This window comes from Erpetoichthys calabaricus, chromosome 5, assembly GCF_900747795.2.
Source record: "Erpetoichthys calabaricus chromosome 5, fErpCal1.3, whole genome shotgun sequence".
Classification (NCBI taxonomy): domain Eukaryota; kingdom Metazoa; phylum Chordata; class Cladistia; order Polypteriformes; family Polypteridae; genus Erpetoichthys; species Erpetoichthys calabaricus.
Window position 1 is genome coordinate 18140580 of NC_041398.2, and position 20186 is coordinate 18160765.

Consider the following 20186-nt stretch of genomic DNA (forward strand, 5'->3'; position numbering starts at 1 on the left):
TAGTTATAATATATCGTATGTTGTTTAAGAAAAACTCAGGGAATGTCCCTGTAATCTTGTTGATTGCTGTCCTCAATGATACAATGACAATACAGTCTTCATATCTTACCTTGCGTTATCTTTTGCATGTTTAAACTCCTCTAAATAATTTCATAACCCAAAAAGAAAAGCAATGCTCAGTGAAATTCACACCTTTCCAATTTAATGGTTTTGCCTACGATGAAGCAGAACTTCTCTCACAACTTTAATATGACTTTGAATACAATTAGGAAAACATTAGAATATCGCAGATGTATACTAATACTTAAATACATACATTACGAAAGCTATCAAGTTTTGAAAAACTGTGTTTGCCAACCCATATGGGCATGACTTTATATTCGGAATTACAATTAGTGGTGTTGAAGGCAGTCATTATACATCAAGTTGATTGAGGAGTGACGAGATTAATGGTAACGCCTAACTATACTTAACTATAATTTTGTTTAGTACATGGTAACCAATACATGGTCGATACCCCCCTATCTTTCTTTTTAACAAAAAAAAAAAAAAAACTAGGACTATTAGATAGTTCAATAAAGCCATTAGTTAAGATTTTCTGAATATTAACATCACATCACTTGAGTTTCCAAATGAGTAAGAATGTTTAAACATTTCCTTTAGGTAACAGAGTCCCAGAGAGAAGAAGATCAATAGCACAGTCATAAGATCTCTGCAGAGGAAGTTCATTAGCGCTTTACTCATTGAACACATCTGAAACATCTTCATGGTCTTGTGGTGAAACGTTTATAGAATCCAACTCAAGCTGGCTTTATACTTTTAAGGCAGGATGATAAGCAGTGACAACTCCATCGCCTTGTATCTTTAGTTTTCCAGTTGATTACTGGGTTGTGCTTCTCCAGACAAGGGGCATCCAAATACTATAAAGGGCTGAGGACTAGATATTACAAATATCACAAAGGTCATCATTTCAGAAGGTAACATCACTTTCTTTAGACATAAAGGGGTTGGTATATGTTGTAGCTTGCCCACCCTAAAGGTTTTTCATCAATAGACACTATGTGAGGCTTGTCGTTAGGGGACATTGGAGTGAAATACTTTTCTTTTATAAGAGTTCATAAATTCAGGGCAGCACCTCAGCTTGAGAAGAGTACCCTTCTAGTGAAATAGACAACAATAAAGAAAATTTAACAGGGTTTGACTGCAAACGCCCACCACACCAACCCTATAATAACGTGCACTATATCACAATAAAAACAAAAGGCATTCAATAACATTGCTGGATCGTTCCTTAGGTGACACACCTGTTTTCCATAACTCAGTAGGTTTCTCCAGGTCTTTATGTTTAGCAGTTATTCGCTCATGTTTTCTTTCTGTGATTCGTATCCACCATTTCCTCTAATGTATTAATCATGTTAATAAGTGTTGACTCATCCTTTATATTTGAACAAGTCCCTTTTTAAATAATGAAATTAAAGAACATTCCGGCTACCGCACATCTGTAGGAACAGCTTGAAATTGAATCAGATAGTCACTCATGCTCATTAGGATTATAATTAATTCAGTCATTAACTTTATACCTGTACAGAGCTCTGAGACTTGAGTAGTGAGGACAGTTACATTTTAGTTATCTCTCTGTTCTTTCATTCTTCACACTCAAGTTTACTCCTTCAGGACTTCTACAGTGTGAAGTGTCACTTGTCAATGCTGGCCACATCCCAACTAGCCATGAAACGTCTTACCAGTGTGAATTATTTAACTATTATGAAGGTCACTACTGTTTTAAGAATCGTTTGCCACATTAAGTTTAACAATGAGGCTTCACTGTAGATTCTTAAGTGCCCATGGAAATTTTGTAAAAGTAACAATCCTTTATCACATTTAAAGCAGTAGTAATGTTTTTCTTCAGTGTGAATTTTTTGGAATGATTGTGAATGCTGCAGTTATGAGAAAATCATCTGTCATATTCACAACTGCAGAACAGCATGGATTCGTACGTGATTCTGAAGACTGTTGGTATGAGAGAATCTTTTGCCAGATTCAGAATAGAGTTTCTCTTAAGTCTAATTTCTCCATATTTTATGGATTAGTCTGAATACTGTTGTTTAACTGTATTATTTCTTACTCACTTAAGTTTGCAGTGAGGACTGTGGATAGAACCTGTATTGTTCCAAATTATGCTTTCTTCTGCAGTTCAGATGGAGTTAATGCAGGATGTCAAGATGGGCCGGAAAGTTTCTCTTTATTAGTCTTACTGATCCCAGCACAACTGGCACGATTTGATGTTTTGCTTCAGCAATGAACTCCAGGATAAACTTGGGTGTCTCTGAAAATGGCTACTGTCAGTGAATTGTTTGCCACATTTAGCCACTTTTTTCTCCTGTGTGGATTCTTGTATGTCGTCGAAGACTACGTCTGTCAGAAAATTGCTTACCACATTCAGAGCAACAATAAGGTTTTTCTCCAGTGTGAACTCTTATGTGTGCCTGAAGGCCGCAATTTTGGAGGAATCTTTTTCCACATTTAGGACAGGAAAACGGCTTCTCTCCAGCATGAATTCGTGTGTGCAGACGAAGACTGCTACTGTCAGAGAACCTTTTTCCACATTCTGAACAGACATATGGCTTTTCTCCAGTATGAACTCTTTTGTGTCTCTGAAGGTGGCTACTTTTAATGAACAATTTCCCACATTCTGTACATCTATATGGCTTTTCTCCAGTGTGGATCCTTGTGTGTGTTTGGAGAGTGTAACGGTCAGAAAATCTTTTTCCACATTCAGAGCAGCAATGAGGTTTTTCTCCTGTATGAATTCTTGTGTGTGCCTGAAGATGGCTACTTTGGATGAATCTTTTCCCACATTCAGCACAGCCATAAGGCTTTTCTCCAGTGTGGATTCTTGTGTGTCTTTGTAGCTTGTAACTGTCATAAAATCGTTTGCCACATTCAGAGCAGCAATGAGGTTTTTCTCCAGTGTGTTTTCTTATATGTGCTGGAAGGCTGCTCTTATGGAGGAATTGTTTGCCACACTCAGAACAGTAATAGTGCTTTGGTTTTGTATGAGTCGACTTGAGATTTCTACCATCAGATTTGTTTTTAACAGTTTGTCCACCCTCTTGGCCAGTACACAAAGCCGCTTCATCTGTGTTACACTCTTGTTGTTGGTTAGCGTTGTTGGCTTCTCTCACAGGAAGAGACCTGCAATGAAATGTGGCTGATGTCAAATTCTCTGATTCTCTTGTTGTTTTCTTCATCTTCTCCTTTTTGTACTGCTGTCTGCACTGAAGAGAACTCTGAGCAGATGAAGACTGTGAGAAACTGGAATTGTCCTGTGAATCTGCAATGATACAAAGAGTTTAGTTAAATGTTGTAAAATAACACAAGACAAATAGCACATTTGTTGGTGTTTCTGCACCACTCCTCAGTTACATCGCTGGGAGTATTCCAAGAAGACTGGTTATGAAATTAGGAATTAGCTGAATAAGTCTTACTTGGAAAAAAAAAATAATAATTTTCAGATTGAGGATCAATCCGTTTCACTGTGTAAATGGACTTTGCCAGTTCAGTTTCTCCATCTTCATCTCTGATCACACAGATGTGCCTGCTGTGTTAATCACCAAGGGCCTCATGCATAAACGGTGCGTACACACAAAAATGTTGCATATGCCCATTTCCACACTGACATCACTCAATGTCCATCCATCCATTTTCCAACCCGTTGAATCCGAACACAGGGTCACGGGGGTCTGCTGGAGCCAATCCCAGCCAACACAGGTCCTCACAGGTGGCGCAGTGGTAGTGCTGCTGCTTTGCAGTAAGGAGACTGTGGAAGATTGTGGGTTAGCTTCCCGGTTCCTCCCTGTCTGGATAGCGCTTTGAGTACTGAGAAAAGCGCTATATAAATGTAATGAATTATTATTATTATTATTATAACACAGGGCACAAGGCAGGAACCAATCCTGGGCAGGTTGCCAACCCACCGCAGGACACACACAAACACACCCACACACCAAGCACACACTAGGGCCAATTTAAAATCGCCAATCCACCTAACCTGCATGTCTTTGGACTGTGGGAGGAAACCGGACCACCCGGAGGAAACCCACACAGACACGGGGAGAACATGCAAACTCCACGCAGGGAGGACCCGGGAAGCGAACCCAGGTCCCCAGATCTCTCAACTGCGAGGCAGCAGCGCTACCCACTGCGCCACCGTGCCGCCCACATCACGATGTATAAAACCTAAACTTGGCGTAAAGCCACGCACATTTTCACGTCAGCTCAATCCCTTGCGTACACAAGTTCTCTGCTCAGTTTTGCAAACTGGCGGCACCCAGCGTCAAAGCAGTGCTACTGTTCCTTTGTGGTTTCCTTTTATTTTTTTAGATTCACATCCCTGACGTGGCTTTATCAAATGCACTGAAATTAACCACATATCGTTTATTAGTTTAAGGCATCTCATGGTAATCTACCTGTAACCATATAATGGTGCACAGAATGGCCAAATTATTCCAAAGACACTAGCTGCTTAAGCGTTGTCACTGTGAGTGCACCACTCTGAGTATTTAACCCACTGTATCTGAGTGTGGAATCACAGCTCTACAGCAGCTGATTGGAAAGAGGGTTATTGGGATACAGCAACAAGCACACGCTGTCTCAGCCATTCACACAGTCTATTTGAACTCCTTCCATACAGTGCGGCAAAAGCTTCAGAATATTTCCTGTAGGAACCTCGCAGTTCAGAAACAGTTTCATCCCAAGAGCTCTAAACACAATCAATCAGTCCATCAAGTGCTCCTTTTAAAACTGCTTGTACTTATAAGTACAATCACCTCACTATAAACTTGCACTACAGTTATAAAATTGCACAATGTGAGCCACTTTATAAAACGTGTATTTACAAATGATGATGACTGGCTTCTAAGTTGTTTTAGATTTCCAAGCGTTATCTTCTTGGAGTTCTTGATATCATTTTTAAGATGAAATGCAGTAAAGCATGTTTATTACATTATACAGAAGTTTTAAACATCTTTAAAATAATCTATATTGTTAATAATTAAACATGTGAGGACATGGTGGACAGCAGTAGTGATGAGCTGGCACCCTGTTCAGGGAGTGTTCCTGCCTCGTGCTGTATGCTTACTGGGACTGGTGCAACACTGGAAGGATAGATGGGTACAATAATTAAACATGTTCCTTAAAGGTTTTGAAGACTCTGCGTTCTAAGCTTACAGGTGGATTGGCATCTATTACAGAGCTGATTGTGTGGCGATTGGTTACTTGGAGAAAGAAAAGGAAGGACAGGAATTGGAGGTTAGTATGTTTGAAAGACAGTACTGATGCAATAACTTATTTCATTGAAGGTTGTGCATGGCACAGCAAGCATCTTGCCGGGGGGGGGTGGGGGCAGGAACAATCTCTGGACGAGGCGCCAGCTCGTCACTATCACTGCGCCACCATGTTCAATTGTTTAATAACATGCTTTAACTCCTATTATCATAAAAATGATAACAAGTATACATCTCAGTATTTAAATTATTCAGAGAACTGTAATATGAATGTACTGGATTCTGTGTCCTGTCGGAGGTAGAGAAAGCTCGTTTAAGAAGCACGTAGTGATTCACACACATAGAAGAACACATACAAAAAGCATTTAACATGCTACTTTACTTATGATGGTATTTGAGAAACTAGTTTATGGTGTTCTACTTTAATTACAAAATAAACTACGTTATTAAAGTGGAAATTTTGAGATTAAAGTTGACATTTCAAGCTTTTTTTGCCACTGTGTACCTTTTTTTTTTCCTCTGTACACTAATAAGCTTACATATGACACTCAGACAGTGGGCTACGACTTGCCTTTTCACGGCGACTTTGACATCTGACCACTTCTTATTTATTTCGGGCACTGTGCGACTTTGTGAACTTGAGCTTTTGAGTTTCTCCGCCACTCTGTCACTCGTTCAACTTCCTTTTGTTAATTATATCACTGCTTAAACCAACAAATAGTATGTTTTTCATTGCCTCTACCTGGTATTCGCCGAAATTCTTCTTTTCCCCCCCGTGGTTTTGCTATTGTCTTTTCACAGAACGCAAAACATAAGGGGCTATTTATATTGATTTGCATATTCAAAGAGGTATAATTCTGGGAGGAGTCGGGGTTGAGCGACAGGCGCGTGCATGTGCATTACTTTTCACGCTAACTGGGATTTATGTAGCGGAAGAATGTGGAAATTGGCGTGAGCACAGATTTATGCATTTGGATTTTTTTTGTGCATACGCACATTTCCGTTTTTGTCCGTATGCCATGTTTTAGTGTGAATTCTACGCACGGCGTTATGCGGGAGGCCCCAGGTGGAGTGGGGACTCTAAACTGGGAATCATTGGGGGGTGAAGGGGCCTGAGATGGACTGGACTGGCATCCCCTACAGGCCTGCTTTCTGATCTTGCTGTTCCAACTCTATTTTTGATTCTCAATTGAATTAACAGTCTTTGAGTATATTATAGGATGTTACATATCTATTCTGATCCTAACTGCACACTGAATCATCGAACTTCCACACATATTCTGTAGGAATATATAATATAACTTTAATGAAGGTATCACTCAGTGGCAGCCTTCATAATCATATAGGAAGTTGGACCCACTGCAGATGCCCGGCCAGAGACAAGAGACACAAGAAGCGTTCCAGGATAACCAGTTCATTTGTCTCCCACCTGGTTCACACTGTATGAAACTAGCAAGAGAATCTCTTTCACCTTTAAATGCATGTTATGTTAAGTATGTGTGGGGTTTTCTCTGAAAGACACAAATGAACCTTTATAAACTATAATGCATATAAATGAAATGGTACTGAAATCTAAACTAACAGCATTACATATAATTTAAATAGCAGCAATAGCTGAATAGTGCACTGTATTATTATTACTTGGAAGAAACTGCACCTTTAAAATATAAACTGTTCCTTTAATTTTTTTGAACACTTTGAAAACACACCAGATCTCAATGGGGAAAAAATCATACTGGAGATCTCTACTGATATGGACTGGGTAATGTGTTAGGAATGAAAGGATGGCACAACATTTGATGGAAATGAAATTGATCAACCTACAGAGGGCTGAATTCAAAGACACCCCGACAATCAAAGGGGAAAAAATCATGCGGCAGGCTTGTATGCATGCCTGACAACGTCCTAATGAGATGACAGATGGTGTCCTGCGGGATCTCCTCCCAGATCTGGACCAGGGCATCACTGAGCTCCTGGACAGTCTGAGGCGTCAGATGGACCCAAACATCATGTCCCAGAGGTGTTCTATTAGATTGAGGTCAGGCGAGTGAGCATGGGGGCCAGTCAATGGTATCAATTCCTTCATCCTCCAGGAACTGCCTGCATACTCTCGCCACATGAGGCCAAGAATTGTCGTGCACCAGGAGGAACTCAGGAGCCACTGCACCAGCATAGGATCTGAAAATGGGTCAAACGATTTCATCCCAATAGCTAATGGCAGTCAACGTGCTGTTGTCTAGCCTGTACAGGTCTGTGCATCCCTCCATGGATGTGCCTCCCCAGATATACCATCACTGACCCAGCACCAAACCGGTCATGCGGAACGATGTTACAGGCAGCATAACATTCTCCATGGCTTCTCCAGACCCTTCCACGTCTGTCACATGTGCTCAGGGTGAACCTGCTCTCATCTGTGAAAAGCACAGGGCGCCCGCCAGTGGTGGACCTGCCAATTCTGGTAATCTATGGAAAATGCCAATCGACCTCCATGGTGCCCACTAGAGGACGTCAACTTTGGGACCTCAGGCCACCCTCATGAAGTCTGTTTCCGATTATTTACTCAGAGACTTTCACACCAGTGGCCTGCATGCTGGAGGTCATTTTGTAGGCTCTGGCAGAGCTCACCCTGTTCCTTCTTGCCCAAAGGAGCAGATACCGGTGGGTCCTACTGGTGGGTTAAGGACCTTCTACAAGGGGCCCTGTCCAGCTCTCCTAGAGTCTGTCTCCTGGAATATCCTCCATGCCCTTGAGACTGTGCTGGGAGACACAACAAACTTTCTGGAAATGGGAGGCACGTATTGATGTGTCATCCTGGAGAAGCTGGATTACTTGTGTCACCAAACTCTGTAGGGCTCAGGTATGGCCTCTTGCTACCATTAGTGACACAAAATACAAAACGAGTGACAAAACAGAGGAGGAGGGGAAAAATGTCAGTGGCCTCCCTCCACCTGTGAAACCATTCATTCCTGTTTTGGGGGTCGTCTCCTTGTTGCCCTTCTAGTGCACCAAAGCAGCTGAAACTGATTAACAAGCCCCTTTGCTACTTAACTGACCAGATCAATAGCCCACAGGTTTCATTGACTTGATGTTATACTCTCATTCAAAAGTGGTCCTTTCATTTTATAAGCAGTTATATATATATATTTTTAAATTGAATCTTGTTTTATTAAACCAAACATTGGTCCCATTTTACAATCAAACCTTTATGTGGGAGAATCATGTGCTGGACACTCAGTTTTTTGGGGGTTTACAAAAACCTTTACATTTTATGACCTATTAAATGAGCTACTGTCAGTCGTTATGCACCCAAGCAGTTTGTCTCTATTCTTGTACCTAAGTCACATTTCCTGCTACTATCAACACCAAACCAAACACAGGCAGAACTTGTAACTTTCTTCACTTCCCTCCCTTCCCTTCCTTAATGTTTGATTGGATTACTTACTTATTCTCTCACTTCTAGAAGCCTGCTGCTCTTCTCCTTCTTTTCCATTCCCTTCATTGGTTTTCTCTTCAAAGTCAGATTTCAGTTCCTTAGAATTCTGCTGGGTAGCCAGTTGTCCTGTATTAGTAAAATGTGACTGCAAACTGGAACGAAACTCTCCGCAAATATCTTGCATGAAAATATTTCCAGTTTCATGTTGTTGCAGTTCAGGGCCATCTGATGAATCGTCTGAATCCTCAACTGTAACCTCAATAATTTCCCCCTCAGACTCCTCCTCCTCCTTAAAAACTGAAATTCTTACTTCATGATCCTCTGACTTCACAGAACAATCTGCTAAAACAGCCCAGTCACAGTTGTCATAATTCTTTTGTGCCGGTCTTTCATCCATACCATTGTCATTGGCTGAGGCCATGGTATGTGGAAAACTCTTCTGTCACCTCAAGTGTCTGCTCTTGTCTTCTAAAGTTCCTTTCTCAGATGAACAGTCCTAGCCTGGAGACCATTAGACATGCCAATGCAAAACCACATGAACTAGGAAAGAGGAGCTGTTTCATCTGTCAAAATAAAAGTTATTGAGAAGAATTAAATAGATTTTATTTGTCAAAAGGAAAAATAAAACTTTACAGAAGCTTCAGGAGGAAGATATATTATTATTATTATTATTATTTTTAACCAGATTGTTTAATGGAATCTTGGAAAGCAAGAGGATGCTTGAGGAGTGGACAAGAAGTGTACTGGTGCCGATATTTAAGAGTAAGGGGGATGTTCAGAGCTGTAGTAACTGCAGGGGGATAAAATTAATGAGCCACAGCATGAAGTTATGGGAAAGAGTAGTGGAAGCTCAGTTAAGAAGGGAGGTGATGATTAGTGAGCAGCAGGATGGTTTCATGCCAAGAAAGAGCACCACAGATGTGACGTTTGCTCAGAGGATGTTGATGGAGAAGTTTAGAGAAGGCCAGAAGGAGTTGCATTGTGTCTTTGTGGACGTAAAGAAAGCCTATGACAGGGTGACCGAGAGGAATTGTGGTATTGTTGTATGAGGAAGTCGGGAGTGGCAGAGAAGTATGTAAGAGTTGTACAGGAAATGTACGAGGGAAGTGTGACTGTGGTGAGGACTGCAATAAAAGTGATGGATGCATTCAACATGGAAGTGGAGTTACATCAGGTATCGGCTCTGAGCCCTTTCTTATTTGCAATGGTGATGGACAGGTTTACAGACAAGATTAGACAGGAGTCCCCGTGGACTATGATGTTTGCTGATGACATTGTGATCTGTAGCAATAGTAGGGAGCAGGTTGAGGAGACCCTGGAGAGGTGGAGATATGCTCTAGAGAGGAGAGGAATGAAGGTCAGTAGGAATAAGACAGAATACATGTGTGTAAATGAGAGGGAGATCAGTGAATGGTGAGGATGCAAGGAGTAGAGTTGGCGAAGGTGTATGAGTTTAAATACTTGGGATCAACAGTACAGAGAAATGGGGAATGTGGAAGAGAGGTGAAGAACAGAGTGCGGGCAGGGTGGAGTGGGTGGAGAAGAGTGTCAGGAGTGATTTGTGACAGACGGGTAACAGTAAGAGTGAAAGGGAAGATCTACAGGACGGTGGCGAGACCAGCTATGTTATATGTGCTGGAGACGGTGGCACTGACCAGAAAGCAGGAGACAGAGCTAGAGGCAGCAGAGTTAAAGATGCCAAGATTTGCATTGGGTGTGATGAGGATGGACAGGATTAGAAATGAGGACATTAGAGGTTCAGCTCAAGTTGGACAGTTGGGAGACAAAGTCAGAGAGGCGAGATTGTGTTGGTTTGGTCCTGTGCAGAGAAGAGATGCTGAGTATACTGAGAGAAGGGTGCTAAGGATAGAGCTGCCATGGAAGAGGAACAGAGGAAGGCCTAAGAGAAGGTTTATGGATGTGGTGAGAGAGGACATGCAGGTGATGGGTGTAACAGAACAAGATGCAGAGGACATCTTACTTCGCTCACCCAACCCCATATACCCATACCAGGGCACACAAAGCGCCATCCACTTCGCGTCCCTGCCACTCGTGTTGTGAAGAGGGGGGCTGAACGCACACTTAAGAGATGTGGTCACTCCTTGAAACCCCCTCTTAAACGGTGATACAATGGGAAACAAATACATTTTTTTTACCTCCTCTTTGCTCGATCAGCTGTTATCTTGCTGCTACTGCTGCCAGGCTGCGTGATCTGCATCTCGTGCAGAGCTTCAAACATTTAAAAGCCTCTACAGCAGCTGTTCTTATATCTCACTGTCGTGTCTTGCAGGACGTTAAAGTGTCTCCAAGAAAACCATGTCTCGTCTCCTTCCAAGATTTTTTTTTTTTTTTAACAATAGACTGATAACAGTAAACTATTTTATACTGGCAATACATGAATACATGTCTAAGTTTGCCCAAATGCACAAGTGAAAGATCCAAATCTGAAAAATGAGGCCACCATTTTAAAGAGACTCAGCCTGTGACATATTGCTATTCTAAACATCAATTAAGGGGAAACCAACAGAAATACACGTTCAGCACAATTACCTATGGAGTCACATTAAAAATAGAGAAGCCAACCTACAAAACAAACCAACCTACAGCCTCAGTGGTCCTGCCTGAATGACCTCAGTCTATTGGAATAAGCATCTGTTGTCTCTGCCTACTGCTCCATACTCAAAAGCACTCCCCTTGTCACTCCTCTTCCTTTCTCTGCTTTTTCTCTTACTCCTCCTTCTTGCTGACTTTGCACCACTCCACCTTACCTCTCCTAACTTAAAATACTTCTGTAATGGAGATGGCATTAATGCCCCCCCGCCAACCCCCCTCCCCACATATTACACTTTCACCCCAGGCCTAAAAGGACTTCCTTGATCAGAAGCAGTTGTGCTTTTGTTCCACAGACCCCTGGATTGAAGGCCCACTGTCTGCACCTCATGGCTCCACAACCATGGATATTGCCTTAAACTCCACTTGACATTTCCATAGGTTTATCCTACTTAACACTTTATTTTCCTTACATTTTCAGATGGTCTGTTTCTAATACTAGCCTGGTGGTCTTGGGTTTTTCCTTCACTTGTCCAGTTTTCTTCCACCATCCCAAACACACGTGTGTCCAGTTTACTGTCAGCCAGCGATGGCTGCAGAGTTTTTGAAGGTGGTGGTTGGTGTGGGAAGAATACTACAGTTACTTTACACATTTAACGTTATGTAACATAACTGCAAAGAAAACACATAAGAATACTCAATTTTAAAAATAATATTGTTATAAAATAATTATAGCAATTAAATTAGCATTTATATTGACATAAATGTATACCATACATATGCTTTCCATATCAATCTACTCTCTCTCTCTAAATATATTATATCCTCTTCTATAAAACGCTACCGTGGCTGTTCGTTTGTCTGTCCAGGATTTTAAATCATCTGTAGCTCGCAAACCATTTCACCTATTGACTTGAAATTTGGCACACATATACTACGTGACGTCTACTATCCGCTTTTGGGGTGATGATTTGTATTACTCTTTTTATTTTATTTTACTGTTGAATCAACTCTTGGCACCGCGAAGCAGAGCGGCCTGTACGGCACATGTGTATGGGTGCCGTTCTCATTCCCCACCACCTTCGCTAATCATTCTTGAGGCAGATTGAAGACTTAAGTGCCAGCTTAAGTGAAAAATTAAAGAAAACGTACTAAGTAATTTCAACACAAAAACTAACAATCAGTTTTAATGCGAAAAGATGCCAACGAAAGAAGAGAAGCAGCGGGCTGCTAGGGTGAAGTAAACAAGAGCTGCTCAGGAAGCAGCAAGCGCATCAACCTCTGAGCAAACGAATGGTAAACGTACAGAGAAAGAGGAGGAAAACTATGAACACTCAAGTCAAGTGTATTCACTGCACGTTATCGTGCAGTACGCCGTTACTGGTATATATTGTCACAGGTGGCTGGGGGGGGGGGCGACCCGTTCGGGGGACCGGAGGAGGGCTTACGCCTCCCCCAGACCACGTAGGGGGTGACCGCGCTGGTGGCTATGAGGACCACAGGTACAGAGCTTTGAAGCTCAACCCTGTAGGGGCCCGTGGTCACCTCCAGGGGGTGCCCCAATGCCTTGGGAGCCCTGAACCTCAGCACTTCCACCACACCCAGAAGTGCTGGGGGGAAGAGGATCGGAGACACCCGGAGTGTTTTCCGGGTGCGCACTCGGCACTTCCGCCACACTGAGGAGTGCCGGTGGAAGATTGTCGGGAGGCACCTGGAGCACGTCCGGGTGTGTATAAAAGGGGCCGCCTCCCTCCATTCAGGGGCTGGAGTCGGGAGGACGAGAAGACAAGGTCTTGGAGGAGAGGCAAGGAGGCAGCCTGAAGAGAGTGAGGCATTTGTATTGAGGGCCTGGACTTGTGGGGACTTTTGGGGCTGGTGTGCACTTTTGTAAATAATGGACTGTGTAAATAAACGTGTGTTGGGTGACTTCAACGTGTCCGCCTGTCTAAGTCCGGGTCATCTTCCATAATATATATAATCCTAAACCTGGAAGTGCAACGATGTTTTTAATGAGATAGATAGATAGATAGATAGATAGATAGATAGATAGATAGATAGATAGATAGATAGATAGATAGATAGATAGATAGATAGATAGATAGATAGATAGATAGATAGATAGATAGATAGATAGATAGATAGATAGATAGATAGATAGATAGATAGATAGATAGATAGATAGATAGATAGATAGATAGATAGATAGATAGATAGATAGATAGATAGATAGATAGATAGATAGATAGATAGATAGATAGATAGATAGATAGATAGATAGATAGATAGATAGATAGATAGATAGATAGATAGATAGATAGATAGATAGATAGATAGATAGATAGATAGATAGATAGATAGATAGATAGATAGATAGATAGATAGATAGATAGATAGATACTTTATTAATCCCAAGGGGAAATTCACTTACTCCAGCAGCACCTTACTGATACAAAAAAACAATATTAAACATTGATAATAATGCAGGTAAAAAACAGACAATAACTTTGCATAATGTTAAATGTTAACGTTTACCACCCGGGGTGGAATTGAAGAGTCGCATAGTTTGGGGGAGGAATGATCTCCTCAGTTTGTCAGTGGAGCAGGACGGTGACAGCAGTCTGTCACTGAAGCTGCTCTTTTGTCTAGAGATGACACTGTTTAATGGATGCAGTGGATTCTCAGTAATTGATAGGAGCCTGCTGAGCGCCCGTTGCTCTGCCACGGATGTCAAACTGTCCAGCTCCGTGCCTACAATAGAGCCTGCCTTCCTCACCAGTTTGTCCAGGCGTGAGGCGTCCCTCTTCTTAATGCTGCCTCCCCAGCACACCACCACGTAGAAGAGGGCGCTCGCTACAACCGTCTGATAGAACATCTGCAGCATCTTATTGCAGATGTTGAAGGACGCCAGCCTTCTAAGGAAGTATAGTCGGCTCTGTCCTCTCTTACACAGATCATCAGTATTGGCAGTCCAGTCCAATTTATCATCAAGCTACACTCCCAGGTATTTATAGGTCTGCACCATCTGCACACAGTCACCTCTGATGATCACGGGGTCCATGAGGGGTCTGGGCCTCCTAAAATCCACCACCAGCTCCTTGGTTTTGCTGGTGTTCAGGTGTAGGTGGTTTGAATCGCACCATTTAACAAAGTCATTGATTAGGTCATGTTTTTGTCACACTTTAAATCAGGCTTATTTTAAAACCTACATATATATGATTGGTATCATTCTTTTCAGAATTTGTCGAACTTTGATGCAATGTTGTTAGATTTTCAGATTCTTTTTTAAATTATAAACTAAAAAATATCAACAACTCACCTCTCGCGAGACAGGACATTGTGCAAAAAATATTTAACCATGCCTGGTGCTGGAAATAAAAGACAAAGAGTAGGACAGCTGCTGTACTGGCTTTTAAACAGTCAAAGTGCTGTGCGAGATGCAGATTACACAGCACAGAAGCAGCAGCATGCCAGCACCTGATGGAGCAAAGAGGAGGTAAAAAGAAACTATTTATTCCCCATTGTATCACCGCTTAAGAGGGTGTTTCTGAGGAGCAACTGCGTCTCCTTGGGGTGTGTTCAGCTCCCCTCTTCACAACGTGAGCAGCAGAGACGCAAAGTGGCTGGCAAGCAAAGCGAGCAGGAGGGAACCCCCTAGTTCAGGGGTAGGCAAGGTCGGTCCTGGTGAGCCGCAGTGGCTACAGGTTTTCATTCCAACCCAATTGCTTAATTAGAAACCAATCATTGCCAATCTCAGACCTTATTTAATTTTATGGCTTGTTAGTCTGTGCAATGTAAGGCTCTTATATCGTAGATTTTTTTCCTTTCCAAGGATATCATCCAAATGATATGAAGCCTAAAACAGATCATTTTCAGTCTGTCACATTTTTCTATTAAGTGTTTTATTAAATCAACCGTGCATGATGAACACACACAGATGTAATTGGAAAAAAGCTAGCTGGAGAACTGCTGGCTGCTTTGTCTTTTACATCTTATTGCTAATAAGGAGCAATTAAAACACTGAATGCAGCAGTTTAAGACTGAAATAAGCAATTAAGGTTGGAGAACCTTAACAAGTGAGACCACTAAAATGAAGCATCAAAATGTCACTTAAGCAATATGTGCTTCATCAGCAATAATTGAGTTCTCGTTAAGGAACTGGGTTGGAACAAAAACCTGCACATACTGCGGCTCACCAGGACCGACGTTGCCTACCCCTGCCCTAGTTAGATAAATATAATTACTATGACTTCTATCTTTACTTTGTGCAATAAATGACACTTTCATACGCAAAACACAACTACAAATTCAACTAGAGATAAATTGCTCTCACTACACTAAGGCGTCACTTCACTGCATGAGGAATTCCAGCATCTGTCACTTTAACCCGACACAATTAAAGCAGCAGAAATGTACTGTGTACAGATGCATCTCAATAAATTACAATCTCATCGAAAAGTTTATTTATTTCAGTAATTCAATTCAAAAAGTGAAACTCCTATATTATATAGATTCATTACACACAGAGTGATATATTTCAAGCATTTATTTCTTTTCATTTTGTTGATTATGGCTTATAGCTAATGAAAACCCAAAATTCAGTATCTCAGAAAATTAGAATATTGTGACAAAGGTTCCATATTGTTGACTCCTGGTGTCCCACTCCGCTCAGCTAATCAAAGGGGTCCCGAGCCTTTAATGGTCTCTCCATCTGGTTCAGTAGGCCACACAATCAGACTGCTGACTTGATGGTTGTCCAGAAGACAGTTATTGAGACCCTCAACAAGGAGGATAAGCCACAAAAGGTCACTGCTAAGGAAGCTGGCTGTTCACGGAGTGCTGTATCCAAGCATATTAATGGAAAGTTGAGTGGAAGGAAAAAAAGGTGCACAAGCAACAGGGATAACCGAAGCCTTGAGAGGACTGTGAAGAATTTGGGGGAGATTACCAAGGAGTGGACTGTGGCTGGAGTCAGTGCTTCAAGAGTCCACCACACACAGACGTGTGTAACCGGGATGGGGGCTACAACTACTACAGAATTCCTGGTGTTGAGCCACTCCTGAACCAGAGGCCATGTCAGAATGGTCTTACCTGGGCTAAGGAGAAAACGGACTGGACCGTTAACAGCTCAGTGGCCCAAAGTCCTCTTTTCAGATGAAAGTCAATTTTGCATTTCATTTGGAAATCAAGATCCCAGAATCTGGAGGAAGAGCGGAGAGGCACAGAATCTAAGTTGCCCGAGGGTCCAGTGTGAAGTTTCCACAGTCAGTGAGGATTTGGGGAGCCATGTCATCTTCAGGTGTTGGTCCACTGTGTTTTATCAAGTCCAAAGTCAGCGCAAACAGACATCTGCCAGGACATTTTAGAGAACTTCATGCTTCCCTCTGCTGACTAGCTTTATGGAGATGCTGGTTTCATTTCCCAGCAGGACTTGGCACCTGCCCACACTGCCAACAGTACCAATACCTGGTTTAATGACCATGGGATCACTGTGCTCAATAGGCCAGCAAACTCGCCTGGCCTAAACCCCATAAAGAATTTATCAAGAGGAAGATGAGAGATAGCAGAGCCAACAATGCAGATGAGCTGAAGGCCGCAATCAAAGCATCCTGGGCTTCCAAAACACCTCAGCAGTGACACAGGCTGATCACCTCCATGCCATGCCACATTGCTGCAAAAGGAGCCCTGACTGAGCATTGAGTGCCTACCTGGACAAACTTTTCAGTAGGCCAACATTTCTGTATTAAAAATCTTTTTTTTTTTTTTTTTTAATTGGTCTTATATAGTATTCTAATTTACTGAGATACTGAATTTTGGGTTTTCATTAGCTATAAGCCATAATCAGCAAAATAAAAAGAAATAAACGCTTGCAATATATCACTCGATGTGTAATGAATCTATATAATATAGAAGATTCACTTTTTGAATTGAATTACTGACATAAATTTACTTTTCGATGACATATTAATTTATTGAGATGCACCTGTACATTTTAATTTACTCGTGACAAATGATACTAAGATGTCTAAATAATAAATACCTCAGGGTACGGACCTGACTGTCCGAGCGGGCAGAGACTGGGCAGGCCGATTTTAAAATAGCAGTTAAATGGCACGTAAACAGTATTTCGACAGTGCATGCCTCCCGGGCGCTAAAGCCTACCGACTCGGATGCGTCTCCGCCGGCAAGCCTCAGATTGCCCCCTGCACTTGGTCACCTTTACACACTGGAGAAAATAACTTTATTAATCGAGTTTGCAGACGTGTGTTTCCCCGAGTGCTGAAGGTTTTTCGAGGTTATGGAAGTTGATTTGTGCAGGGTTGTTTTCGATAAACTGACAAACCTGTAACGCATCATACACCCCAAAAACAAACTTCGTTTCCACCAGACAACATACCATAACTCCGTTAAACATTGTATTCTTTTCAGTGTATAATATTAAATGGCCTAACTATCGGAGTGTGTTCTGTGATGGACTCGCACTTGGTCCAGGTTTTGTTGCTGCTATGTACCCGATGCCGTTATGGTAGGTTCTGGTCGTCCACTATAGACGTTTTCTGCGGGTATTCTATTCGTAACGAAAACGAGAAAGTTCTTGTGAAAAATTCAACCTCGAATCTCGGATTTTTGCATTTTTTCTAAACACGCTAAACTCGACCGGAATTCCCATGACATAACGAGACGAGCGAGCGTCAGTCTGCGTGAACGTAAACGGGGGAGTGGAAGTGTGAGAGGGGTGGGAGGACGGAGGGCCGTCAATATCAACAATGAGGCACCTCGGCTGATCGCCGCGACTGTCCTTTCTCCTTCTTACCTTCATTTACTCCTCTCTCCCGATTCATCACCCACACACAGTTTTTGATTTGGTGTCCTCTCGACATTCATACCCGTGTGCACTCTCCTCTCCTCTCCCACCCCGAATTCTCACCCTCGCCAGATGTTCCCGATGCTCACCGAAAATCCACCTTCTCTCCTCCTTGACGTTCCTTCTTTATTTATTTTCTCTACCGCTCTGTTTTATTACTGAAGGAGCAGACACGCACCTCGTATGACAGCCTGAGCCTTCCGCTGGAATCTTCTCACAGAACCGAATGCAACTATTGTCCCTGTATACAGCTCTATGGCCACAACAATAAGAATGTCTGCGCAGATGAGTGGGCGGGGTTACCTTTCGTACGTCGCAGGGGGATGACGTCATCTAACTGCTTGTCTGTGTTCCCAGCGTTCGCGGTCATTATATAAATAGCTCACTCCCGGTGTGGCTTCTTTCATGCCACAAATAAAGTGCGGAAGATGAGACAGTGTCGGCCGCGGGTGGCAATCTTCGGCGATGAGGGACAATGTGATGCTGAGGGGCTCCAAATTTCAGGTGGTGATTGCACCGCCCGAGTCGCTTAAATTTGACATGTGAGCTCGCACTTATCCATAGAGCCTCTTTTACGGCGTTTTGTTTGGTCTGTTGTTATTTCGGAGTTTCACCTCTCCCGCCCAACATTCTCACCCTGGAAGATATTCCCGTTACTTACCGACAACCCTTCTTCTCTTTCTCCTGTGAATGACTGGGATCGCTCACTTTGAGCTGATTTGATGTGGGGATTTTCCGATTTGGGGTCGGGATGTTAGAGTTACCGATCTTTTTGTGCACGTGCATTTTCGCTCACCTTTTCTCTTTTTCAATTCTCAGTAGTCTGTCATGTGCACGCGCAGCCGCTCGCTGTCCCTTTCCCACACAGCGCCGCCGTGAACTCCGCACTCTGACTGAATGTTGGCGGAAAGGTCCGTTTGGGTGATTTCTCTTTTCTTCATTTGAAGTGTAATATGTTGATTTTTTATAAGTGTGTTTATATAAAAAAATCCTAATTTATTAAGTAGCATATTTATTTTCCATAAATAAATCAGAATTTGATAAATGTATTTTTTTTTTTCTTTTATCAATCAAACGCACTTTAAAAATTATTAATTACCTTTACTCCAATGAAACATTTCTAATATTAAAATTTGGAAGGGATGTTAACGATTGCAAATTTTGCTTAAAAATATTAAAAATGCAGAGCACTTTTTTTGGCTGAGAATATTCTTTATAGTGCTGTTGCTTTGCAGTAAGGAGACTGTGGAAGATAATAATAATAATAATTCATTACATTTATATAGCGCTTTTCTCAGTACTCAAAGCGCTATCCATACAGGGAGGAACCGGGAAGTGAACCCACAACCTTCCACAGTCTCCTTACTGCAAAGCAGCAGCACTACCACTGTGGGTTCGCTTCCCAGTTCCCTCCTGTGTGGATAGCGTTTTGAGTACTGAGAAAAGCGCTATATAAATGTAATGAATTATTATTCTTTATTATGGATTAATATGTACAACTGCTTGTCTTAACTACTGTGACCCAATATTCTGTCAGCTGGAGGGGACACTAACTTCCACGGCTGGGAGTAACCTTTGGAATTCGGTTTCCTTTCTGAAAAAGGAAACTGTAATAATGATAATTTGTATTGACGTTTTTAGGCCAGGCCTTTAAAGTGCCCAAAAGGTCATTTAATGACCTCTTGGGCACAGCCATCAGCAGTGTGTCTGTCTGCAGAGAGAGTGTTGACCTTGTTCAGAGGTTTGCTATACCTTGGCAGTGACATTCATGTCTCATGAGGTCGCTAGAAAGGGGTGTGTGGCGCTCCCGATATCTATGCAAAGGGATGAAGGTCCAAGTCTTTAGAGTCCGGGTGCTTCCTGTCTTACTATATGGTTGTGAGACATGGATGCTATCCAGTGACCTGAGACGAAGACTGGACTCCACTGTGTCTCTCCTGAAAATCCTTGGGTACCGTTGGTTTGACTTTGTGTCGAATGAGCGATTACTCATGGAGTCCTGAATGAGGCACATTACCTGCATTGTGAGGGAGCGTCGGTTACAGCACTACGGCCA

General features: G+C 42.2%; 1 protein-coding gene across 1 annotated transcript; it reads right to left on the minus strand.

The window, feature by feature from the left end:
* Positions 1-545: 545 nt before the first annotated feature.
* LOC114641764 (zinc finger protein 664-like) lies at positions 546-18339 on the minus strand. Its single transcript, XM_051927560.1, has 3 exons — positions 18220-18339; positions 8728-9281; positions 546-3334 (listed from the first exon to the last, which is right to left on the minus strand). The coding sequence occupies exons 2-3, from the start codon at positions 9137-9139 to the stop codon at positions 2364-2366; spliced, it is 1383 nt and encodes a 460-aa protein (XP_051783520.1). The 5' UTR covers positions 9140-9281; positions 18220-18339; the 3' UTR covers positions 546-2363.
* Between the last annotated feature and the right edge of the window lie 1847 nt (positions 18340-20186).